Source organism: Kogia breviceps, chromosome 8 (assembly GCF_026419965.1).
Source record: "Kogia breviceps isolate mKogBre1 chromosome 8, mKogBre1 haplotype 1, whole genome shotgun sequence".
In the NCBI taxonomy this organism is placed as follows: Eukaryota; Metazoa; Chordata; class Mammalia; order Artiodactyla; family Physeteridae; genus Kogia; species Kogia breviceps.
The window spans coordinates 103744468-103770136 of record NC_081317.1 but is presented as its reverse complement, the minus strand read 5'-3'; the positions used below and the strand labels follow the sequence as shown (position 1 = coordinate 103770136).

At 53.0% G+C, this 25669-nt stretch overlaps 1 protein-coding gene across 8 annotated transcripts in view; it reads right to left on the bottom strand.

Annotated features, from left to right (window-relative positions):
* Window positions 1-4769: 4769 nt before the first annotated feature.
* Window positions 4770-25669, bottom strand: part of RHOBTB2 (Rho related BTB domain containing 2) — a 30208-nt gene continuing 9308 nt past the window's right edge. For 3 of the 8 annotated variants that reach the window (XM_067039891.1, XM_067039887.1, XM_067039888.1), the window contains 9 exons: window positions 19938-20139; window positions 19227-19330; window positions 18515-18700; window positions 16855-17873; window positions 16482-16600; window positions 13881-14031; window positions 9918-10006; window positions 8987-9092; window positions 4770-7767 (listed from right to left, as the gene is read on the bottom strand). In XM_067039891.1, the coding sequence (XP_066895992.1) occupies window positions 7550-7767; window positions 8987-9092; window positions 9918-10006; window positions 13881-14031; window positions 16482-16600; window positions 16855-17873; window positions 18515-18700; window positions 19227-19330; window positions 19938-20139 (2194 nt within the window). In that variant the 3' untranslated portion in view covers window positions 4770-7549. Of the gene's footprint in view, window positions 7768-8986; window positions 9093-9917; window positions 10007-12330; window positions 13377-13880; window positions 14032-16481; window positions 16601-16854; window positions 17874-18514; window positions 18701-19226; window positions 19331-19937; window positions 20140-21910; window positions 22096-24188; window positions 24770-25669 lie in introns of those variants that run through there. The other 5 variants (XM_067039892.1, XM_059072041.2, XM_067039893.1 and 2 more) reach the window with 5 other exon arrangements.

Below are 25669 nucleotides of genomic sequence, written 5' to 3'. Positions count from 1 at the left end.
GGCCCCACCCCTACACCTCACCCCCACCTAAAGCCCTACCTCACCTAAGCCTCTCTCACCAAGGCCTTTTCAGGTCCCTTTTTTTTTGCTCTTGTGGTTTTGTTTTGCCTTGTGGTTGGTGTTTCATTTACATTTTGATTTTATCAGCCAGTATGCCCCTGATATTAGGCGGAAACCCCAAAAGTTACAATTAGGCTCACAAACCCTGGTGTCCCAACTCTTAGAGGTGGTCTTTGGGGGTATTTAATAATCGAGATCAAGCTGAGGCAGAGGAGAGAGCCCAATGTGAAAACAGGCAGGCCCAGGGCTCAAGCTAAACTGATAGCCATAGCTGTCAGCCGTGCCTTGCAACCTCAGAACCACCCAAGGGGGCCAAGGAAGTTTAACCATCCACCTAGAGGGAAAACCAGCAAGGGGGAATACTTCAAATGTAAGTCAGCTGACCACTGGGCCCAAAAGTGCCAAAAAGAACCCCCTGGTCCATGCCCAGTCTGCAAACAAACAGGTCATGGAAGTGGAACTGTCCTCACTCCCAAAGGGGAAGGGGGGGCTCCCGTTGCCGAGATGGCCATGCTGGACGACTGAAGTGGCCCAGGGGTTCTGGACGCTCCCCCCCAATGTGATGTCTGTCTCCAGGAAGGAGCTCAGTGTGGTCCTTGATGTGGCAGGTAAGAAAATCCGTTTTTTAATTGATACAGAACCACATATTCTGTCCTGATCTCTCACACTGGGTATCTTTCCTCCAAAAGCTGTACAGTGACTGGTGTCGACAGAAAGCCTCACACCCATTACTTCACTGAGCCTCTCACTTGTCAATTTGAACAGCGTTTGATCTCACATGGCTTTTTAGTTGTGCCTGAGCGTCCTACCCCACTACTGGGAAGAGAGATTCTGGGTTCCCTCGGAGCCATATGACGAGGAAGACAGACCAGCCGGAAGAACAAGGTCCTATTCCCAGCCGTATTCTACACGCAGTAAACCTTGCGGTTTGGGACAAAGAAACACCTGGGAAGACTGTAAATGCCCAACGTATAAAAATTAGCCTTGGGCTTCCCTGGTGGCGCAGTGGTTGAGAATCCGCCTGCTGATGCAGGGGACACGGGTTCGTGCCCCGGTCCGGGAAGATCCCACATGCCGCGGAGCGGCTGGGCCCGTGAGCCATGGCCGCTGAGCCTGCGCGTCCGGAGCCTGCGCTCCGCAACGGGAGAGGCCACGACAGTGAGAAGCCCGTGTACCGCAAAAAAAAAAAAAAAAAAAAAAAAAAGCAGGACTCCTTTGAAAGGCACTCTGAAGTCTCACCATGGGGTGGACGCATCGCCCAGGACCTTCCCAACTGGGACTCCAGATTGCTGTTACAGGGACTTCCCAGCATTGCTTAGATCTGGATATAGGTGTTTCCCCAACTGGTAACATATGCGCTTTTATCTCTCTATATATGTATTGCTCGTTCTCCCAACTTGGTGGTGCAAATTCTCCCAGGTTGGTGATGTTGCTTGTTTTTCCCAATTTGGTAATGTATGTACATTTCTCTCTCTCTCTCTCTCTCTCTCTCTCTCCCTCTCTCTCTCTCTCTCTCTCTCTCTCTCTCTCTCTCTCTCTCTCTCTCTCTCTCTCTCTCTCTCTCTCTCTCTATATATATATATATATATATATATATATATATATATATATATATATATAAATACTACTTGTCCTTATAGTGTAACTTACTACTCATATAATAAGTAGTAAGAGGTACCCCTCATATAATAAATTTCCGTATCTCTTGCTTATTAAAGTGTGGGGTGGTTATTTTGCCAGTGAATCCTCTGAACCTCAAGCTGAAAGCAGGTCTTTCAGCAAAACACCAAGTGAGCCCAATTTTTATTTCATTTATTGTATTCTTCATCTCTCTTTGGTTGTTCTTTGTATTTCCTAACTCTTTGTTAAAAACTTCTAACTTCTCACTCTGTGCATTCATTCTTCTCCCAAGTCCTTTGATCATCTTTACCCTGAACTCTTTTTCAGGTAGATTGCCTATCTCCACTTTACTTACTTCTTCTTCTGGTGGTTTATCTTTTTCCTTTATCTGGAACATGTTACTCTGCCACCTCATTTTGTCTAAGTTGCTATTTGTATTTTTATGTATTCGGTAGGCTTGTTGTTTCCGAACCTTGGCAAAGTGTCCTTTTGTAGGACACATCCTCTGCAATGCCCTCCCAGCAGTACACTCCCTTCTCATCACCCAATCTATAGGCTCTAGGGGTTCCCCCATGAGAGCTGCATGAGTCCTTCTGTTGTGGCAGGCTGACTATCTAGGCAGTGTGGTTGGCTTGGTTGCCAGGGCCTACCTTGTGCAGAGGCTGCCAGCTGCTCATTAGTGGTGCCTGGTCGCGAGGAAGCTGGTTACAGAACCCCATGGGGCCGCGGGGCTAGTGCTGACTCACTGGTGGGCGTGGTCAGGGTCCAGAAAACTCCAGGGCTGTTGCCCACGCATTGGTGGCTGAAGCCAGGTCCTGGGGTTAGTGCCAGACTACTGGCATGTAGATCTGTGTCCTGGGGTCTGGCTGCAGGGCCCAGGAATTCCAGAGCTGGTGTCATATCGCTGGTGCGGAGGAGCTAGTTCCTGACACAGTTGGGTATGGGGTCTGGGGTGTCCTGAAGCTTGTGTTGGCCTGCTAGTGGGCAGGACTTGGTCCCAGCTGGTCCCAGGACAGTGTCTTGCCTGCTGTGTACAGTCTGCAGGATTGTGGTTTTCTTGCATTTGGTGTCTGTCCCCTGGTGGGTGAGGCTGTCCAGAGGCTAGTGAAGGCTTCCTGGAGGGCAGGTCCCATGCCTGCCCACTGGTGGGTGGAGCTGGGTCTTGGCCCTCTGGTGGGCAGTGCCATGTCTGGAGGCATGCCTACAGGTGTCTGTGGGCTCAGGAAGTCTTTAGGCAGCTTGTCTGCTGACGGCTGGGGCTGTGTCCCAGCCCAGCTAGCTGTCTGGCCTGAAGCATCCCAACACTGGTGCCTTCAGGCTGTTGGGTGGGGCTGGCCACCCCCACCCAACTCATTAGCTCTTGGGGCTCATGAGCTAGAGGGAGGATCCCACAATTATGCCTATCAGCACCAGTGTCCAGCAGTAGAAGGAGTTTCTAAGTATGGCTGCTACCAGTGTCCATGTCCCCAGGGTGAGCTGCACCCATGCCCTGCCTCTCTGGGACGTGCTCCAAGACCAGCAAGTAGGTCTGGCCCAGGCTCCTATCAAATTACTACTTTTGCCCTAGGTCCCAGTGCATTTTATGAGATTTTATGTGTGCCCTTTAAGAGTGAAGTCTCTATTTCCCCCAGTCCCTTGGGACACCCAAAATTATGGCCCTGCATGCCTTCAAAGCCAAATGCTCTGGGGGCTCATCTTGCTGGTGCAGGACCCCTGGGCTGAAGAGCCCGATGTGGGGCTCGGAACTCTCCTGTGGAAGAACCTCTGCAATATAATTCTCCAGTTTGTGGGTTGCCCATCCAGGAGTATGGGACTTGATTATACTGTGAGTCCGCCCCCTCCAACCCATCTCATTGTGGTTCCTTCGTTATGTCGTTAGTTGCAGATCTGTTCTGGTAGGTTCAGATCTTTTTCATCAATGGTTGTTTTGCAAATAGTTGTAATTTTGGGTGCCTGTGAGAGAACACGAACTCAGGGTCTTTCTACTCTGCTATCTTGGCCAATCTCTATATTGCAATCTTGTTTTGAGAATAAAGGCTTGCAAGCTGGTTTCTCTTTGTGATTCTTCCTCTCCTCCATTTGCCCCTCCCAGCGCTTGGTGGGAGGTTTCCTCACTTGACTACCCTGCCTAAACAAGGAAGATGCATGGCAGCACCCTCAGCTGAGGAATGGTAGACCACTTTCTCTTACTTTTAAAAATATTTTGGGGGCTTTCCTGGTGGCGCAGTGGTTGAGAGTCCGCCTGCAGATGCAGGGAACATAGGTTCGTGCCCCGGTCCGGGAAGATCCCACATACTGCGGAGCGGCTGGGCCCGTGAGCCATGGCCGCTGAGCCTGTGCGTCCGGAGCCTGTGCTCCACAACGGGAGAGGCCACAACAGCGAAAGGCCCGTGTACCACAAAAAAAGAAAAAAAATATTTTGTAATCACTTCAGCCCTCCTTCCACCCCACCTATCTCTGTAGTATTCTAGTTGTGGCAAGATAATGTTATGGAAGTAGTTAATTCTCAGGTTTTTGGTCTTTTCCATCTCAGAACTTTGTGTGTCCAAGAGTGGCATGGCTGGGCCCAAACTAGAATTGGCTGAGTATTTAGACATGTTCAGGGCATGGTGTTCTAGTGGAGTTTGGCAGGGGTCTTACGTCGGTGGCCTTGGTGCTGCAGCCCTTTCCCTGTTCCTTCCAGAGGTCACACCTTGCTGCCCTTCCCTTCCCTGGAAGTCAGGCATTTCCTGCCTTTGCTGTTCCATCTGTGTAGGACACTCTGCATTCATCTTCAGAGGGAGAAATAAATGAATTATTGCCAATCATGTTTCACCTCACTTGTCCCTTTCTTGGAGGACTTCCTTAAGTGCCCATCTAAAGTATTAGCCTTGTTGGTGTCTGTCATGTTTATTTAAGGTAAGCTGAATGAGAGCATGAAGTTGTCTTTTTTTGTTTTATATCCAGTCCAAATAGCACCTGACCCACGATAGGCACTTAATAAGTGTTTCATTAGTGGTTGGGTATGTTTTCATGCTCCTCTCCATTGGAAGTTCCCACCTGAGAATAGTTTGTTGGAAATATCAAACAATACAAGAAAGGCCATTAGGTACAAAATATTCATGTGTTTATGAATTCATGACCAAATTAAATATGCAATTTTATATAAAAAGAGGCGTGTGTGTGTGTTTTCTCCCCCATCTTACTGTTCTCTGGAGCAGTGCTGAGTGACCCGGGTGCAGGGGTGTGTGTTCTTCCTGTGTGACCCGCTCCATCCTTCTCCCTTTTATGCCTCGGGCTCAAGCTTGCCCTGCATGGGTGTGTCTCCTGCTCTGACTCTGGATTTCCGGGTGCCAGGTTCTTGGAGGACTGGAATCCAGCCCCTCCTCCCTCCCTCTCTTCCCTGCCCTTCCCCTGAAGAAAGGACCCCAGCCTGGCCCGGCTTCCCCACAGCCTCCGCAGGCGATGTCTCTGGGCCTCATCTGGGCCTGCTGGGCTCCCTTGAGGTGCAGACCAGCTCTGACAGAGCTGCTGGGAATTGGGGGTGGGGCCCTGCTGGTTGGGGTCATTCTGTGACCCCCTCCCCTGGGGGCCTCCTGCAGCTCCTGGGCCACCTTCCCTTTCTGTCCCCGCTGGCCTTTCTGCATCCTCATCAGTGGGCCCAGTGGCTCAGCCCTGCAACCTCTTGGAGCCCCAATTCCCTTGCCATTGGACTTCAGGCCCTGGCTCTCCCACCCACCTAGAGTTCCCGGGAGGCCCCCCGGCCCCTCCTCTGTCCCCTCCCCACAGTGAAGGTGCTGGGGGCAGAGCTGCACCCCCACCTTGGAGGCTCCCCTCCTGTCCCGCCCATTGCTCCTCAGGCTCGCCCTGAGCTCAGCGGCAGGGAGCTAACCAGCCAGTAGAGGGCAGCACACGTCTGCTTTCCCAGCCTGCCACCTCGAGAAGGACTTGGAGGGGAGGCAGCCATGGTCTCCAAGTCTGGGGCTCAGACAACACGGGTCACAGCCACTCTAGACCCGCCTGACCTGCCACCTCCTGCTCCTTCTCTTGACAAGGACTTAATTTCAAATCCCTAGGTCTTGGCACCAAAAAATTGATGCAGAGTTTCCATTGTTTCTGGGTTTGCTCTATCCCAGACCTAAAGCCAACCTCTTGGTGGTGGAGCCCACCTAGGGCCCTGGGACTGAAAACCAGTTCCTCTTCCTAAAGCATCTTTCTTAGACGAGGTGACTCCTGAGCTCTGAGGCCAAGAACTCAGTCTCTCTAGCTCCACCTTCATCACAGGGACTCCTCCGTCTTCTAAATCTACAAAGGGTGTGGGGAGTGAAATACGGATCAGGATTAGAAAATGTGGAGAGGGTCAGTTGCAACCCAGCTTTTTCCCAATGGGGCTTCAAGCTACTGTCTTAATCCTCCACAGTCCTCCACTCTCCTACCTCCTCTTCTCTGGACTGGCCTTGGCTTTGCTCCTGTTCAATTCCCCCTTTTTTTCTCCTTCCCTTTTATCACCAGTCAGCACTGAGTAAGGTCATGTGCTATGATCCTTCATTACAGGGTCTCCTATTCTCCATGTCAGTGTCTTTCTCCTGACCTTTGACCCCTACCACACCCCACCCCTCCAACACATTCATATGTTATGGAGTTACCCGATGAAGGTGAGGATAGCCTGATTCTCATGATGGGCGAACGCATGGCTCCAACGCCACAGCGATTACTGGGGCCACCCTTCCCACCCCCGAAACCTCATCCCCAGCATGCTGAAGGCATGCAACGTGCTGCCCAGGGTCAACCAGCAGGGCCGGGGCGTCCTCGGTCACAGCCGGTGACACTGCTTTCCTAAAAAGCACTGGAGTCAATTCTAACGCCTCAACCATTGCCTCATCCACATGGGGAACCCTGTTTGGCTTCATAGAAATGTAAGCCATACAGGGTCTTTTTCTGTTTTTCTTCCTTTGAGGGGATAGAGGTGACAATGTTTTTGTTGGTGGTGAGTCTGTTCATTGTTGTTTGGAGTTTTTTGCTAAATTTACCCTAAATTTACCCAGGAGAAGCCGTGCTAACCAAAGACAGGGGGGCGGAGCCCAAAGGAGCATGGGATTGCTGTACCCAGGTCCCCATCACTCCCTTCCTTCTCTCCCCCTGTTGCAGCTGTTTCCTTTGGTTCCCATCTCCAAATCTGAGCGGTGAAGGAGGGGGGAGAAAGAAGTTTCTCATTGCACCAAGAGGCGCTGCTTCTAGGCCTGCAGCTCTGAGCAACCTCTGCCGCCCTTCTCAGGCCTGGATGCCCACAGCCCTGGGAGGGATGCTGGCAGAGGGCCAGCCTTCCACTTGCAGCCTCTGGCAGCTGCAGCCCAGGGGTGGAAACCTTGAGTTGGGTTCTGAAGGCTTAATTTCTACCCTGACTTCTCCAGTGAGGATCTGAGTAGGTACCATGTGCAAATGCCCACAGAACATTTGCAACCCTCCAAGTCCACTGATGCAAACACACGATCAACAGAGGTAGGACACTGCCTGCCCACGGCCGCTCACGGGGAGGAGGCTGCCTCCGCAGACCACACGGCCTCCCGGCTGGCAGAGCTTCCCTTTGATTCTAGGGCTCTCCGACCCAGAGACCAAAGGCCACAGCCCTCAGCTCTTTCCCCGCTCCCCACCTCCCAGGAGCCGTCTCCTGCCCTCCTGTGGAATGGCCCGGGCCCCTGTACCGATCCACGAGGCCCAGCTCCCTCCTCTCTCTGCTGAGCTGTGTTGGCTGGTGAGAGCAGTCCCTCCCCGTAGGGTCCCGGTTATGTGAGTCCTTTGTCCCTGGAAGGTGGCGGGGGCGATGCAGAAGAGCAGGGGGCAAGAACAAGTGGGGACAACAGCAGCAGGGTCAGAAGAGGGTGGCAGCATCTCAGACCACAGCCGAGGAGGAAGACGGGGATGGCGAGGAGGTGGCTGAAGGGGGTGGTGAGGAAGGACTGTTCCAGAACAGCCAGCGCCGCTTGGGCTGCCGCTTCAGGTGGAGGTAGTCCTCCTTCTCACGCTCCTTCCGGGCCCGCTGGTAGTGATCTTCCTCCTTCAGGTACCAGACAGGTGGCCACCGGTGCTTCTCAAAATACTCCTGGTTTTCTGGAGCAGAACGCAGTAGGGCTTGATGAGGAGGACGTCAGGAGAAGGGGCGAGAGGGACTCCCACCCTGCCCTGCTGCCATGGGACCCGCAGACGGCCTCCGGTCCTGCAAGGACCACATCCCTTCACAGAGACCCCTAAAGAGAGCCAGGGGCCCAGGGAGTGGGGCCGACGGTACGTGCCGGGGAAAGGCGTTCCCACTTGTGTTATTCTTCAAAGACAGAGGGAAGATCTGCACAGGGCTTTAGCGTGTGCTGAGAATAACGTAGGCTGAGACAAAGGATGAGGGAGAAAGGGCAAGCAAAGCTGTCGGCAAGAAGATGCTCGGCTTGGGTGGGCGACAGCAGAGGTGGCTGGCAGAGCTGAGGTTTCCAGGGGAAGTGGGGATGGGGGTGTTGCAGGAGGTCAGACGGGAGGGAAGGCTGGCCTGAGGGGTTTGGACCTATTCTGGAAGGCCGGGGGGGGGGGGGCACCACGGGAGATTGGAACCCGGGGAGTGATGCGATTGGAGCTGTGCTTTAGAAGGAAAATGCTAGAAGGGTGAAGAGGAGAGAATGGGGGTGGGAGAACTGGCAGGGTAGAGCGAGAAGCTGCTAGCAGGGAGGGGGTCACAGCAGAGTGGAGGGAGCCCAGTGAGGACCTCAAGACGGAGCGGCAGGAACTCGAGGAGGCCAGCGACACCTCTCCCTGGAGCCCACGCGCTTCCTGTGGGCCCCAGGACCTGAGACATCAATTAAGCAGAGGCCAAGCTGCAGGGACCCCAGAGGATACCCAGACCTGTGCTGCCCAGGCTTTGACCTGTGCCCATTCCTAGGTTATGCAATCAATGTCATGGGTCAGGAGCAGCATTAAAAACAATGGATATATTTTTCTATATGTGTACTGGGTCACAAGATAAAAATGTATTGCTTGCTTATTGTGGAGTCTGATCCCAAAAAGTCTGAAAACTACCAACTCTAGTCTGACTGTACTTATGAGAAACAGAAGCCCAGAGGGGCAAAGGGAGCTGCCCAAGGGCCCCGAGGGAGCCCTGCCCTCCACGCCAGCACTTTTCCCGGGCCCCTCTCTGCTTGGCTGGATTCACCTCTGCAGGCTGCTCCCCACCCACAAGGTCAAGTTAGGCCCAAGGGTCTGTGGCAGTCTCCGGGTGCCCTGGGGTCAGGTCAGAGATTTGGACCCGGGCAGAGGGAGGAGCACAGGTGCAGCCGGGGGTGCTCACCTGGGGACATGGCCTTCATGTCTCGAGGGAACTTGCGACACACGTTGTTGTAGTTGGTGCAGATGTGGTGGAGACACCAGTCGGCCAACTGATACGCGCAGTGGAACTGGGAACAGACGGGAGCGCATCTGTGCTGGGACCCCAGGGGCGGGGTCTGCACACAAGACATCTACAGTTGCCTTCAGAGCCAAAGCTTTGGCGCAGGTGGGCAAAGGCCCTGAGTCATAAAGACTCGAGAGGCACCTCGAGAGGCAAGGCCACACAAAACCATAAGGGAATGACGCTGGATTTGCTCCGTGGCACTGTCACGACCACCACCTCACCTCTGACCTGTCCCCGGCAGCCCCAGAAATCCACATTCCTATGTGGTGGCATCCTGCTGTGTCTGCCCTCCTCAGAGATGACCCCTCATCCTCCCCGCTGTCTGGGACCAAAGCAGCCTGCACTAAGGTGCTGACAACCAGGCTTAGAAAACTGACTTCCCAGGTGTGTCTGCCATGCTTTAACTTCGTAAACTACTCCTTACTGGTAGAATTTCTGGCACCCTGCGGGCCAGGGTGGGAGATTTTGCTTGCCTGTTTGGGAAAATGGAGGTGGGAAGTTCATTTTAGACGGAGGGTCCTCAGTGTGCCTTAAATGACCTCAGCAGGCAGCAACCACATCTATACATGATTCTGGGCTTCCCTCCCCTGTCCTACAGTTTCCTGAAGTCTCTGTCCCTTCCCCTCAAGGCCAGCCTCTCCTCTTGGTGGGGTGGGGTATATCCTCTGGCCTGGAGGATGAGATGGGCTCTGCCCACTCAGGGAACCGAGTCTGACAATGGGTTCCCTTCCTACCCACCACCTCCCAGCCCCTCCCCATCCGCTGCCAAATGGGCAGACAGAGCCCAAAGCTGAGAATGTTGGAGAGATTTCTTCCCCTGCCGTCCTACCTGAGCCAGTTCCAGGAACACAAGGACGTCCCCATCGATGTCTACCATCATCTGAGTTGCTTCCATCAGCCCGGTCACTGTGTATTGCTCTGTGACACACACACACAGCCAGGAATGGGCTAAAGAACCACAGGAGTGGACAGGCACTTGCTTTATCCCCACTGGCAGGGGCCCATTGCAGGGCAAAGGGGTAAGTCCCAACGGGCCAGGAAAGGCCACAGGAGATATAAGTGTGCTCCTACCAGTGAGGAAACTGGGATTAGAGCAAGACTTTCCAGGTGGAGTGGAGGTGGGAAGTAAAGGAGATCAGAATCACCTAAAAGGATTTTTTCAAGCTACATATGTTGCACCAAGTAGTTACATAGGTGGGGTGAAAGCCCCCACCCTGCAGAGCAGCCACTGAAACTGGTGGGAGAGGGTATTAAACCTCAGGTTTGCTGAGAACTATGAATTAGAACTAAGGATTAAACCAAGTTGTTCGTCTTGATTTAAATTTTGTAACAAATTGTGTACTAACCTTGCATTTCATGTTAAAACGTTTCTATGGAAGAAGTAAACACTCGTAGTCCTGAATTTTAACTGTATCACTATAAACTCATAAACTATTTATTTTATCTTTAAAAATATATTTCCCTGGGCTTCCCTGGTGGCGCAGTGGTTGAGAGTCCGCCTGCCGATGCAGGGGACGCGGGTTCGTGCCCCGGTCCGGGAAGATCCCACATGCCGCGGAGTGGCTGGGCCCGTGAGCCATGGCCGCTGAGCCTGCACGTCCGGAGCCTGTGCTCCGCAACGGGAGAGGCCACAACAGTGAGAGGCCCGCATACCGCAAAAAAAAAAAAAAAAAAAAAAAAAAAAAAAATTTTCCCAGTTCGGTCCATGGAGAAGACCTAGGAACAAAAGCCATCCCAATAGCAAAAGTAACCCTAATGCACAGATTGCAGCCTTGAAATCCCATTTCCAACTACAAGAAACCAGGACTGCTTAGAGAAATGGCTGACTCCAGGTCTGGAGCATGAAATGTACAAGAGGAACCTGGAACATCCTGTCATTCCAGATAATCAGAAAGCTCAAAGACTCTGCAGCCAACTTGAAGAGACTCCTACAGGCTAAGGGAGCAGTAGGGTATTTGAGCTTCCATAAAGCTAATTGCAATTATTTGAAACCAACTGAGTATGTTCAAATCTGAGAGTTCATAAGCATACTTAATAATAAGAAACAAACTGGTCACTCTCAAAGGATGATAGGAAAACAAATGTATCTTGAAAACTGGTAAATAAAAGAATCGAGCATTCACCTGCCTGTTCTACCTGAACTACACCACTGGGTAAATGAACAGTAGGTGAGGGCAAGTTTCTCTCTTTTTAGAAGTATTCCAACAGATAAAGAAAAAAATGACTGAATTGGAATATTACCATTTCACAACACCTAATAAATTAATGGATCCAGGCAATGACACTCAATGGTTGTCAACGTCACAAAAAGAGAGAAAAGCAGAGAGTCTGTGCTTCTTGATGAAAAACAGAAACAATGTATGAAGTAGTCTTACCAAAAGAAAACTGAATGTGAATCTGATCTAGCCTCTAGATCCAGTGGCCAGTTTACAGGAAATATGGTGTACTATAGAAACGCAATCAGTAAAAAAAAAAATCTAGATTTCCTATATCACTGGGGTTTTTCCAACAAATTGCAAGGGAAAGCTTTTTTTCATGGACAAGGTACTTATAGATTAAAAAAGAAAAAACTTAAAGGATATATAAAAAATAAAATCATGCTATAGTGTTTCAGGAGGCACATTTGGATGATAAAACTATGAGGAAGTGTAAGGAAGTGAGGCCATAAAAAAATATCCTAAAAAAAAGTAATAGGTAGAGTGGGTCCTCCTGGGGACGGGGGGAAGGGCCTGTTGTTGGGAGGGACAGGTGGAGGGCTTCTGGTATGGCCGGCAAGGGTCCCTTTGCTTTGTAATAATTCATTAAGCTGACCATATATTATGTGTATTTGTGTTATAATTTAACATTAAAAAAAATTTAAGCTTGGGACTTCCCTGGTGGTGCAGTGGTTAAGACTCCACACTCCCAATGCAGGGGGCCCGGGTTCGATCCCTGGTCAGAGAACTAGATTCCACATGCATGCTGCAGCTAAGAGTTCACATGCCACTGCTAAGCTGCAACTAAGGAGCCGGCAAGCCACAACTAAGGTGCCCATGTGCCATAACTAAGGAGCCCACCTGTCACAACTAAGACCCAGCACAACCAAATAAATAAACAAATGTTAACAAAAATTTTTAAGCTTGAATTAATAACTTCATAGGAAGCATATATCACTAAACACAAAGCACCACTTATTACACTATACTTGGCATTTTCCACTGATCCTTGACAAGGTACATACACAACACATTTTTAAAATATGTTTTTTGGCACATATGGAGCATTTCACTGGAAAAGTCATTCAATGTTATTTTCTATAAGCCTTTCCATGCAGCAGTGATTAACATTTTTAAACGCTACCTTGTGAAAATTACCCATATGTGCTTAACCAGTGGTGCCTATTTGACTTGTTTCTGATCGCCTGCCATGATGAAAGAAACTTAAACACCTTTATACGTTTTTTGCATGAGGGTCATTTTTTTGTAGATAGTCTTTCAAACGTTGAATTACTCGGTCTAAGAGTTTGGATGGTTTTCTGTGCTCTGGGAAGGCCACAGCACTTTTTCATGGATGGCCATGGATGACATATTGTTGCAGCTCTGATCTTTATTATTTATTTATGTATTTATTTATTTACAGGCCACACTGTGCGGCATGCGGGATCTTAGTTCCCCAACCAGGGATAGAACCCGTGCCCGCTGCAGTAGAAGCGCGCAGTCCTAACCAACCACTGGTCCGCCAGGGAATTCTGCAGTTGTAAGCTTTAGAAGCCTCTCTCTCGCTCCCTGCCCTAAAGCCCTCGGTGTCCCCTGGGCTCCCTCTGCAGAGAGAGTTAAGCTCCTTGATGTTAAGGCTCAGCGCTTAACATTTGGTTCTGATCAATGATTTCTCCCTTCTTCCTGGGACCAAGTCCCACCTTTCAACTCATTTCTCATCATGAGATCACTGCTTCCCTCATAGCTCAGACCTAACCTTGATCATCTGCCCAGGGCCCCAGCAGCTCTGACACCGGGTCCTTCCCTGAACCTCAACTCAGTATCTGAGGCCCTGCTCTCTGGCCCCTGACCCGCCCAAGAATACTAACCTCGACATCAACACCAGTACAGGTAGCAACGCCAACACCAATGCAATGCAAATGTCGACTCCAACATCAGCAGGCCCCAGACACCCCTCACCAGGATGGCACCATCTCTCCTCCAGCCCTTGGACCCCGAACTCCTGCTCCTTGGTCTCCCTCCTGCCTCAGTCCCTGCTCCAACCCATCTCTGGGGTTGGTCCATCCTGAAAGCTGAGCTCGAGCTCTCAGGATCTACAAGGAATCAAGGAATTAGGAGTGGCAGGTCAATGTTTGCTGTCTATCTCTAGAAGAAGAAAGGGAAAGTGAAGGTGGAAGAAAAGAAGGAGGAAGAGGGAAAGGAGAAGAAGAAGGAAAGAAAGGAAGGAGGAAGGGGAGGAGCAAGGGGAGAAATGAGGAACAGTGTTCTTTTCTTTTTGACTTCTCAAGCTTGCATGAGTGCGGCCAAGCTAATAAGAACACCAGGCCCTAGCGTCTGCTGGAGCCCACTGTGCTGGGCCAAGATGACCTCTGGACTCGAGAGCCTACAAGGCGATCCCACCGAGCAACCCTCTCACACATTTCTTTACATCCCTGTCCTCACCCGAACCCCGATACGCACCGACGTATTTCACTTTATGTAAATGTATTCCCTGGTTGCTCATGGCCTGTCCCCTAGGAGGAGACAGGTGAGAGAAGAAATCATGACTCCTGGGGGTCCCCGACTCCTCCTCCCGGGAGGCCCTGGAGCTCAGTTACCTGTGAGGGCGACCAAGTGTGGCAGGCAGAGGCGGTTGGCCAGGATGATGAGCTTCATGTCGTCCAGGTCAGGGCTGGAGGTGAACATGCCTGTGTACAGGTATTCCAGCACGGCCCTCATGCAGCTCTTGCTCGTGTAAGGAAACACCACCTGCGGGTGGGAAGGAATAGAGCAGGCTGTGGTGAGGTCCAGCTTTAGGGGAAGAGTAAGACTCAGAAGGCTCTGGCCCACCTAACTGGGCTACTCCAAACAGACTGCCACCCCTTCGCGGCCTCTGGACCTGCTCAGAACCCCCCTGCCCCAAAGGCTTGTCTCCCACAGCAACAGCCTGTGCTGAGCCCAGCTGCTGAGCACCTATGAGCAGGGCTCCAACAGCTTTTAAGAGGACCTGGACTCTTGCTAGCATCCTTCCGGCCTGGAGGGTGTGTGAAGGAGCCCTGCACCCAGCCCCTCCCAGCCCTTCAGGGAGCAGTGCAAGTGGGATGGGAATGAGCAAAGCGGACGCCAGCTGGTGTCTCCGGGCTTCGTGAAGCTGCTGCTCTGGGCCTCTGGGATCTCTTCAGCGCGGCACCACCTTTCTCATCAGACGCCGGTCTCTCCAGGCTACACTGGGGATCGGCTGGAGCTTTACGGCTGCTTCTGTGGTGGTGCTGGGCCCCACGGCTTTGGGGAGCCCCCAGCCTCACACTTTTGTACATCCCAAACCAAATCACGCTTCAAGGAGCAGAGACGGCTCAAATCTGAACCCCTCCACTTCACCTACCGGAAGGATGTCCTACCCAGAAATTTTAGGAAATCCCTACTCTGTATCATAGGACGCTCTGCGGCACTGTTCTTCGTCCAGCTTTTCATTCAGTGTTTGCTGAGCACTGACTAAGGGACAGCGCTGAGGAGGGTACTCATCAGAAGGGCAAGACCTAGTCCCTACACTCAAGAGAAACCACAGACCAGCTGGGGAATCGGGGTGTGGACCCTCAGAACTTGAAGCCACTGCACAAAGAAGGACCTTGTCAATTGCAAGGCTGAGTGATGGACAGTCAATGTTGCAGGAGTTCAGAGAAGATGGAGAACAGGGCCATGGCCTGGGCCCCTCGGCTTGGCTGGGAGAATGGAAAGGCGAGAACAGAACCTGAGAGGACAGACTTACTTAAGTGGATATTTCTAAGGACACACTGACAGGCCCCTTCCAACTCTGTGTCTCCAGTCTGGGTGTCCAAGAAAGCAGCGGTATCAGTGAGAACAGGGGGTTGGAGTGGCCCCGATTAAGGGAAGGGTGATTGCGTGAAGTGTTTCTTTCTAGTTTCTGTATTCTGATGCTTTGAAATTTGGGGCCTTGCTGACCCTAGAGGGACCTCCTAGAGATAATAAAGGACTCACCTGAGATCATGCCTTTCACATGCAAACCAAACAATCCAGAGCCCACACCCCCCGTTATCTCCTTTATCTGCTCTCAAGCTCCAGGCCACTCTCCCCCTGCCCTAATTACCCCAGGGCCAGGTACTAGATGACTCAGGACAGCCCCTATGCCCCAGAACCTGATGAAATTATTCAAACTAGCCAACCTTACGCCTGCATACCCTGCCTCACCCGTTCCTTCCCATGGGAGAGACAATAAAGGCTCTGCCCCCAGTTCCCCTTACTTCCTCTGCCTCATGACCCAGCCTGGTGCTTCCCTGCATGTCCCCAGATGCTGTGTGTGCCCCTCCCATTGAGACCTGTGAGTATAACAATCTATCTTTTTAATGGCGGTTTTTTTCCTGATCTGTTGGCTTCACCATACCTCAATTATAATAAAACCTACATTTAGGGACTTCCCTGGTGGCACAGAGGTTAAGAATCTGCCTGCCGATGCAGAGGACGCAGGTTCGAGCCCTGGTCCGGGAAGATCCCACATGCCGCGGAGCAGCTAAGCCCGTCCGCCACAACTACTGAGCCTGCTCACCTAGAGCCCGTGCTCTGCAATAAGAGAAGCCACCGCAACGAGAAGCCCACGCACCACAACGAAGAGTAGCCCCCGCTCACCGCAACTAGAGAAAGCCCGTGCACAACAACAAAGACCCAACACAGCCAAAAATAAATAAATAAATAAATAAATAAATTTTTAAAAAAACAACCTACATTTTAAAACAGTGATGGATTCAGTTTGGGACAAACTGAATATTTTTCTAGTTATTTCACGTGGGTCCGGGAGAAAGCAAGGTACAATGTATAGAGCCAAGGAATCAGAAGTCTTGAGTCCAAGTCCTACCCTCTCCTTTCTACTTACAGAGCTTTGCATGAGTCGCTTAACTTCTCAGGTCCTCACTTTCCTTACATGTAAAGTGGAAGGCTACGCTATAAGAGTCACGTGTGAGACAATATAAGACAACGAATCGAAAAGTGTCTTCTCAACTGTAGGGTTAAGATGTTACCGTAATTCCCTAGCCTGGTATACTGGAAAGTCCTTGGCCGTGGGAACCATCTCATAAACTTCTCTCGGGCCCATCACTCAGTGGTTTGCACACAGTCAAGGCTGCAGAAAGTACCATTAAGTGACAGAGGCCTCAGATGGGAAGGGAGTAAGTCCCTCTCTTTCCCAACCGTTCCCATCCTAGCCTTACCTCCCTGGTGGAACTCTCCACAAACGGCCCCCCAAACATGGCAGCCATCCAGTCACAGCTGGAAATCAACAGGGGCTTGTGGGCGCTGATGGTGCCATCATCCAGGATGAAGGTCACATCTGTCCGGGTGGAGAAGAGGCATCCCGTGAGCATGTGGGCAAAGCATGTGGGACAACCAAACCCAAGGGTCAACAGCGGGCCCAGACAACCTGCTTCCTTCCGAGCCACAGGCTGTGAAGCACTATGTGACCCCGCTCTCAGGCTGGGGACACGGGGCTTCAGGAGCAAAGCCACTGTATCTCCAGGACATCAGCAGCTGAGATGACTTAGAATGCTACTTGGACCTCAGAAGGCTCCTAAGCACGTTCCATACCTGAGAAGGTGCCTTTTGCCAAGCACTCTTTAACCCGGTTGGTCCGGCGGACGTGGAAGGCCTTGGTGATCTCCTGGTTCATGAAGGCCTCGTTGTTGAGAATGTTGGCCACCATCATGCGCAGGTCGAAGACCTCGAGCAGCTCAGCGATGTGGGCGATGTGCATAAGGTCCCGCTCATTCTCGTCCAGCTCCCCTGTGTACAGGTACTTGAGAACAGCCCGGAAGGGGCCCGGCTGGATGGAGTTGTCCATTTTCACCACCACCATCAGCCGGGATTTATAAGTCAGTGGGTCCTCTGCCATCTCTTCCTGGATGCTCACAAAAGCTCGGCTCCAGGAAGACAGCACTCGACCCCTCCCAGGCAGGTACCCTGTCCCATTGCCCCGTAAGATCCCGTCGCTAGTTGAAGCCCGGAGCCCCGCGGGCCCGGAGCCCCCGCTCTCCTCCACGCTCTCGCACACATCAAAGCTGGCTGCCCGAAGCAGGAAGTCCCGGCCGTGGTGGTGGTGGTGATGGTGGTGGTGTTGATCAGGGTGACCGCGGTGGTCCTCCGGGCAGGGGCCCCCTGACCCTGAGGGGCCCCCCAGCTCCCCCTCACTCAGGTCCATGAGGAACAGGTCGTAGAACTTGGAGGAGGAAGTGGAGAGGTAGATCTTGTGGGCAAAGATGCGCACACGCTCCTGCAGCACCAGGATGACGTCCGCGCACAGCGGGTCCTCCAGGAGGTGGGCGGGGCACTCCTCGCTGCTGGAGGGGGGGTCGGGCACCACGATGATGGGGGGAGGCGGCTTGGGGGGCAGGAAGGGCGCCTGCAGCAGAGGCCGCTGCACATTGCGGAGGTGGGACTTCCAGAACTGCAGGTGCCGGCGGGAGATGAGCGCTGCACGGATGGCGTTGTCAAAGACGTCCTTGATGCCGAACTGGGCCACCACGCTGGTCTCGTAGTAGGGGATGCCCAGCTCCTTGGCCACCTCCCGACCCTTCTCCGGGGGAAGTATCTCATTGGGCTTGATGGGCCTGGCAGGTTCAAGAAGGGAAGCCAAATTCATGTTGGTGGTAGAGAGTGGGGGGCAGGCAGAGGCAGCTCTCCAGAGCCTGTCTGTTTTTCACCAGGCTGGAGGGTCTCTGCTCAGGATCTGTGTCCTAAGACCCATTCCTGCCCTGCTCATTTCCACTCCCTTTCTCCTCTGTCTCGCTAAATCCTACTAGTCCTTCAAGGCTCACTTCCAATCCCCTCTTCTTCCAGGAAGCCCTCCATATCTATGCCAGGCCCTGGTGATCTCCCCAGCTCAAAACAGTGGTAGCGATAACCACCTCTCTGGCAATTAGCATGCAACATTCCACGTTGGTTTTTAACATGTTCACCTATCAAGTTCATCTCCCAGCAAGATTATAAGCTCCTTTCATGCAAATGCTCCCTCTCCTTCTCTCCTCATGATGCTTAGCCCAGTATGGCCCACTCAGTGTGTAACAGAAGGATGGATGGATGGATGGATGAATGAAAGAATGAGAACTCTTGTCTCCCTACATAAGCTCGCTTCAAACGGAGGGAGAGATGTGAGGCTTAGTGGATTCCCTCAGGACTGAGCAGGAAGCCGGGAGACACCCCCTGCACCCCGTCTGCCGCCTTCCCCTCCCTAGGCACCAGCACCCCCTACCTAGCCAAGGGTCTCCTGGCCCTATTGACAGCCTCCAGGTCGGCGTAGCGCAGGTCCAGCTGGCAGCCCACCAAGATGACAGGTGCTCGGGGGCAGAAGTGTTTGATTTCTGGGTACCACATGGTCTTGACATGGTGGAGGGAGTTGGGGTTGGCAATGGAGAAGCACAGAACCACCACATCGGATCTGGCGGTGGGAGAGTGAGGTTACAGGCAAAGAAAGCTAGTGGTAGGTTACCTGCCCCTGGAATGAGGGAGAACACACATACCCACCTGCACCACCTACACTACAGTCCCACATCTGTCATATGGATCTACTCACATGATCTTACCCAAAACATATAATAACAGAACCGCTAGTTTATGCACCCCTAACTTAGCATTTTAGAGCTTTCAAAGACTCTTGTTTTGACCTCACAGCTCTCTTGTGAGTTAGAAATGACCACTTTTTACCATCTCATCTGAGAAAACTCATCTCAGAACAGCTCTCCTAATTGCTCAGAGTCCCAGAGCCACTGCTTAACAGGGTAGGACTCAAACCAGGCGTGCTGATCGCAAACCACCCAGGCTGCCGCCCCCTTGCGGGTCTGCCTGTGCTGCTTTCTCCACTCCTTCCTGCCAGGCTCAGTGTCAGAGAGGCGCTTCACACCTCGGGGAAAGCAGCGAAAAGCCATCCACCTGGCTCCCCGCAGGCAGCCGGGGGCCTTCCCTACCTCCCATAAGCAAAGCGACGGTCTTTGTGGTGATCTCCAAAGGTGTCCCAGAGGCGGAGGGACACGCTGACATCATCTACCACATCTCGGGAACGTTCCAGCACCTGTGGGGGCAGGGAGGGGGACAGGAGTCTAGGGCAACGGTTCTTGGAGGCCCTGCATGCCTGCTCACTCCTGAGGGTCCTGCAACATGGGGGCTGGAGGGACAGCTAGTGCCTCCCAACGTGTGCCTTAAAACAGTTCCATCCAGGTGCCATCTCTGCAGACTCACTAACAAGAGCTGGCCAGGAGGTGAGAGACTCTCAGAGGGCAGACCGTTATGAGAGTGGACAGAATCTCTCAGGGAGCCTGCCCTTGTTCCCAACTGTACCTGCCAATTGGACACTTCCGAGCCTCTGATCTTTTGGTATCATTAGCTGGCAGCTTCTTTCCTACCGCCAGCTCTCACCTCTCCAAAGCACCACCCCTTCCCCCGCTTCAGGGCTCCCCATTATTCGGGGCTATGATTACACAAGATGCTACGCCCCAGGCACCAGCTCAGTCGTGCAAAACAAAAAGGGCCAAGGACCCCTCCCCTGGAGGGTGGGGCTCCTTGCTCTTCAGCTGCCTCCACCCGACCCCTAAGGGGCTTCCATGAGCTCAGCGCAGGCCCTGTTTGGAGTGATCCCTGGGGAAGAAGCCCAGATGCGCGGCGTGGACGCCCAGCCTTACCTCCTGACACACCCGGTACTGGTCGATGGCCCACACTGTGGGCACGTGGGTGGCGAGCAGCTGGTACTGGGTGAGGGTGGCATTGCAGGCCCGGGCACAGATGAGCCTGGTCTTGCCCACAGCGTTGTCCCCCACTACCACGCACTTGATGGTCTCTACGTTTGGCCTTTCATAATCCATGTCAGAATCCATTAATTGGGACCTGAGGGAGAGGAGAGAAGCAGTGAAGACAGCTTTGCATGCCGGCCCCCGGAGGGCCGGGGCCAGCTGCTCTCCTCAGCCAGGGCTGCCCCCTCTCCAAGCATCTGAGCGGAGAGGAGGAGGAAGGAGCGGGCGGCTTTCTGGCCAAGAGCTCTGCAGGGGCCCGAGGAGACGGGAGCCCCTTCAGGCTGAGAGGCGCAGCTCCACCGGGTGAACCTCTGGTCTCCCTCCTGTTGCCACCATCCTCCGGTGGGGATTCGGGATGGGGGCGACGCCTGAGAGAGATGCCAAGGCGGAGTCTGCCCAGGGCCAGTCCCCACCCTCCCGGGAAGAGAATTGTCTGCTTAGGAAGCTCAGTCATCATCCGCTCTCCTTCTCCAGCCAGCAGGTCTGTGGCAGCAGAACAACAAACAGCTGAGAGAAGCGGAGTCACGGCCAGGTCCCCACCCCTTCCCAGCATGCCCAAGGGCAGGGCCGGTTTAAAATTTAATGGACTTGTCAAAGCTGGGCAGCAGCTCTCCTGGCCTCCACCTTTGTCTCTCTCCCTCTCGGTTGTGGATTTCCAAGCCCCAGCCTGCCCATGGCTATCCTTCAACCCCGGCCCCCTTTATGGAGATGCCAGAGTTTTTCAGCCCAGGCTCTTTGGGCTGAGGAGACTTCTGGATGCACCTGAGCAGTCCACAGGCCCCCCCACTCCTCCTCTGGGTCTGTCCCGTTGCCTACGTGGCTCACTCAGCAGCAGGCCCTGTTTTGAGATGGCAGTGGGGGTAACTGCGGGCCTGGGATGATACACCCCATGGCTAATAGACCTATGGGCCTTCCCATCCCCTACCCAGGCCTACCCTCCAAGCATCCTGCATCCAGTTTCAGGGGAAGTGAGATATGCTCCTTCCCACACTTCTCCTTCCTGGAGAGGAGGATTCTCAGGCTGGAAGCCCCCAGACACTGGCAACCCTGGAAGGATGCTTGCTAACTTGACTGCATGGGTCACGGGGAAGCAGAGAGTCAGAAACTTGGGCCTGAATTTCTGGGCAAATATTTGCCTTACTTTCCTTCTGTGTTGGGAAGAGAGGAAGTGGCTCGCCCACCCACAGAGAGGGATTGCTCAAATTAACAAACAGAAGTCCCTACTGTAGTCAAAATGTCATGTCCGTGTTTAAAAAGCTGTCACCAGGAGAGGGCCCTCGGCCTGAAAGGGCTCTTGCTGGCAGCCTCCCAGTCAGCATCCACCTCCTGGAAGAGTTGAAGAGAGAGGGTAGGGGTAGAGGCAGGCGTTATTAGGAAGCTTGGTTTTGCCAGGGTCATCGGCCTGTCCCTGCTCACGTTCCCTGTGCACCTGAAGTCAGCTGGGGGTTGGAGCAATTTGGAGGAATCCTTCCTATAGGCCAAGGAAGGCTGAGCTCAGAGGAGTCCTGGAGGCTGCCCAGGCACCCTCACTGCAGAGCCATCCAGCCCAAGAGTCAGGCCACCAAGCTGGGCTGTAACTGGATGCCAGCACGCAGGAATGCAGAGCTGAAACATCCAAGTAACAATGGCAACTGGGATTTGCTCGAGTAGGTGCATCTCAGCCACCTAAGCACAAAGTACAGCAAGGACTTGTCAATGAGACAAGCGCCTCCCCCTTCTCGGAATTTTACAGGATCTAAACAACAAGGGGTCTCCGTGCAGGTCCCCCCCACCCGGCCGGTCTCCAGCGCAACCGTCTGCCTCATTCCTTCTCCTCCCTCTGTCCCTGCTCGCCCTCCCCAGCAAGCACCCACGATTCTGCTGACCATCTTGCCTCCTCGCTGCTCCCTCTCCTGAACTGAGGACCGGGAACCCCATGTTGACAGCTCCCGGTCTCAAGTCAGGCTGCGGGGAGGATGTGTTGGCACTAGGAGGAATCTTCTGGGTTGTGGTTTCTGTTGTATCGACTGAAGAACAAAACAGATAGAATCCCCAATACAAATACACGCAGCTGTAGGAGAAAGATAAAAACCTACTAGCCCACAGAACTTCTTTCTCAAATTCAAATTCCAGCAGTATGGGGGTGTGCAGGCCGAAGGGGGGATGAGGAGGTACGGGGCGGGCACATCAGTTCTTACATCCAGGAGTGGCTGGATGGCGAGGAGGATGTCAGAACACCAGCAGAGCAGTTCAGTGCTGGTCCAAGATCATCGAGTCTATGATTCAAACACTCAGGCACACCTTATGCACCTCTATGGTTAAGTAGGGGACAGCTAACCAACAGGCAGGAGAGCGACACTGTGCTGTGAGTTTCGACAGCAGACCTGTTGGGTGCTGCTCCAGCGGAGCAGGCCCTCCCCATCCATTCCCAGCTGCCCCTGAGTCCTTCCCCTGCTTGTCCTTTGACTTCCTCCTGATTTTTATCATTCTCACCCACTCCACCCCTGTGCCAACTGCCGGACTGGCAAACTTCATTGTCAGATCCGGGAAAGGGCAAATCACTTTACTTCTCTGGGCCGCAATCTGCCCTTCTGGAAAATGGGTATGAGGGCTCCCGAAGAAAGTCTCCTGAATCTTGGTAAATCCATGCCAAGAGAGCCTGGGCCGAAAGGAGGTATTTGCCTTCTTATGTAATGTGGTATTATATAATGCTGGATTACATATCTATATGTGTAATTGTATCTCTCTTGAAGATACACACTGGCCCAATTAAGCCAGCAGAACTCTTAGTCTAATAAGGCCTGTCTTTAAAAGGACCTGTACTGGAGATATGGTGCCATTACCAACAGTAATGTAATTTTTGCTCAAGAATATTGCTACTTTACTGTATCACTGCTTATATACAATGGTACAACCCACTCAGTAAGCTTCTCAACTTCCCCTTTCCTTCTGGCACTCTCTCCTTCAATGACTCTAGACTTTTCTGCACAATTGCCTCATCCCCATTCCTTCTGAGCCTCCTGACTAACCTCCGTACGCTACGGCTTCCTTGCCACCCTGCCCTGGCTATCACGACCCCCAAGCCACTCCTTTTCCCTCAATGATCCCAGCGTCACGTAGGTGCTCCTTTCCCACCCCATCCCACAGTCCCTGTTCCCTTCTTCAAAAACAGCCTCCTGCCCACTGCTCTCCCAGCTCTTTGAACTCAGGACAGGCCAAAATGAAAGGTGTGCTCAGATTAGCTGCAACACTCACGGGCTCCCAGTCCCACACCCACACACCTACACACACTCTTTGCAGAGCCCAGAAAAGCCCCTCTTTCCCTCCCACAGCTGATAGGAGGCTTGTTCATCTGTAGCTGCCCTAGTCTGGTTGTCAAGGAAACAAAAGAATCTCCCTGGGAGCCTGCTTTGTCTCCTAGCAACCAAATCCCACATCCTGCATCTTACACAAAATACACAATATCTTGAAAATGAAGGTAAAAATCAAGGAGGATGTATAGGATCAGCAAGAGAAAAGCAGAGAGGGTGGCCTTCCAATTAAAAAAGGCTCCCACCCAGGTCACTGACATTGTAACATGGGGGAAGGCAAAGAGATGAATCTCTCCACAGACCCGATGGGCAGCAGGGCCCAAAGGGATCCTGAATGGTCATATTAACAAAAAATGCCAAGCCTAAACACAGAATAAGCCTCTTCAAACATCAACAAACAGCCCTAAGGATCTCTCCCAGTAGTTTGCCAGAACTCAGACACACAGACTGCAATGGAGTGTGTTGAAAGAAACATCTCCAGAACAGCGAGCAAAACACATTCCATTAGTTTTTAACGGAACCATTTCCACCACTCTGGACCTTTTTATGTGCACGCTGTTCTGCACACACATACAAAATAAAAATTTTTTTAAATTTTAAATGGGGAAGGGGGAAGGCCACGACACTCCACGGCAACCAAGTCATCTTCCCTTCCCTAGATAAACCAAGAAAATGTTAGTCCCCCGCCCCCTAAGACCCCAGCAGCCGAAGCTATAGACCAGGCAAGAGCGGAAACCCAAGGGAAGTCAGGAGGGGCGCAGACAGGGCCCGGGAGGACGCAGAAGGGGGGAAGCGGCGCGTTTCCAGAGGCTGCTTGCAACCCAGCCATAACAGAAATTAATCATTTACTTACACCGCTACATGTGACGGGGTAATTTGTAGTGTAAGGAACACATCTCTTCCTGCTAAGCACGCTCATTTTAGTGAAATGGCTGGGGTCACTCCGCGCGTGCAAGTTAGGACGATGCCGGCGCCGTCGCGCTGCTGCCGCTCAGGTTCCGTGCCCGGTTCGCGTTAGATCAAAAACTCTGACAGAGCAGCCCGGGCCGGACGGCGGGCAGGGAGCGGCCGCGCGCGCGGCACTGCAGCCACTGCCTCTTCCGGATCAGCATCTCCCCGCGCCCCCGGCGCCCAGTGCCATGGAGGCGCGCTGGAGCCGGGCAGCTGGCGGCCGCTCCGACCTCCGCGGCTGGGCCGCGCCGCCGCCAACGGTCCTCTGGCTGCGGAGGCTGGAGGCGGCGAGCAGGAGTGGGCTAGAGTGGCGAGGCCGCCACTGCTACGCGCCCGGGCCCTCTCCGAAGGCGCGGCCACGAAGACGCCTAGCGCCGCAGTCCCAGGGACCGCTCGAGACCTCCTTTTTTCATTCACAAAAAAGGGAAAGGGAAAAAAAAAAAAAGAAAGAAAGAAGGCAGGAAAAAAAGGTGGGGCAAAATCGTACCCAGGACGCCAGCCGTGACAGGTGCCGCCCATCTCGGCGCTCAGTTGGTGGAAAGGGATCGGTGGGAGGGAAAGGGGCGGAGAAAGAAGGGGATTGGGCGTCTCGGAGGCCCCGCCCCTACCCCGCCTCGCGATGCCGCTTCCCCCCACCTCCCCCCACTCCGGGAGGGAAGCGGCGTAGGGGGTCTCGGCTCGCCACTCGTGCTGGGGCAGCGTCCTTCTACCTGGCGAGGATCAAAACCTCACTGGACTCTCACGGGGTTACCCCCTTTCCTCCGGGAGGGTGAGAAAGAACTCCTAGAGCATCCTAGTCCGCCCTGAAAGGGGTGCGAGTTAGGGAAGGGGAACTTGACGTTTTTGCCTTGACCCTTACTTAGCCCCAGGCCTCCACCGCTTCCCATGGGAAAAGGAAGACAGCGTTTCCTCTGCCAGCAGGGGCGTTTTTCTGGCATTTGAGGGCCTTCCTCCCTCCATCGTCACCCCTGCAGCTACAGCCTAGGTCTCCAATTTCAATGGCCCTTAATGAGTTTCAGGGTGGGGCCCTGTACCACCTGCACCTGTTTCCCATCTAAGCCTTCCCCCCGCCGTCCCTCTTCTCCAGCAGGCACCACTTCCATCCCACATTCATCCTATTGCCACCTGGCGTTCACCAGTATCTTCTGCCCTCTGAAAGAAATGCCACGAAGACACTAGCCCTGGAGACATTACCTAAGGCACCTTTGGGCTCTCTGTCTCAAAATTCTGTAAAACAGATTACAAGGGATGACATCTGTAATGTGAATGGTCCTCAGAGGAAGTTTCCATGTTCAAGGCTAGTTTGATTATGAGGATCTTGACTGCTAGTAATTACAGTAGTCAGCTCAGTCTGGTTTTATCCATCTTGTCGATTACCTCTGG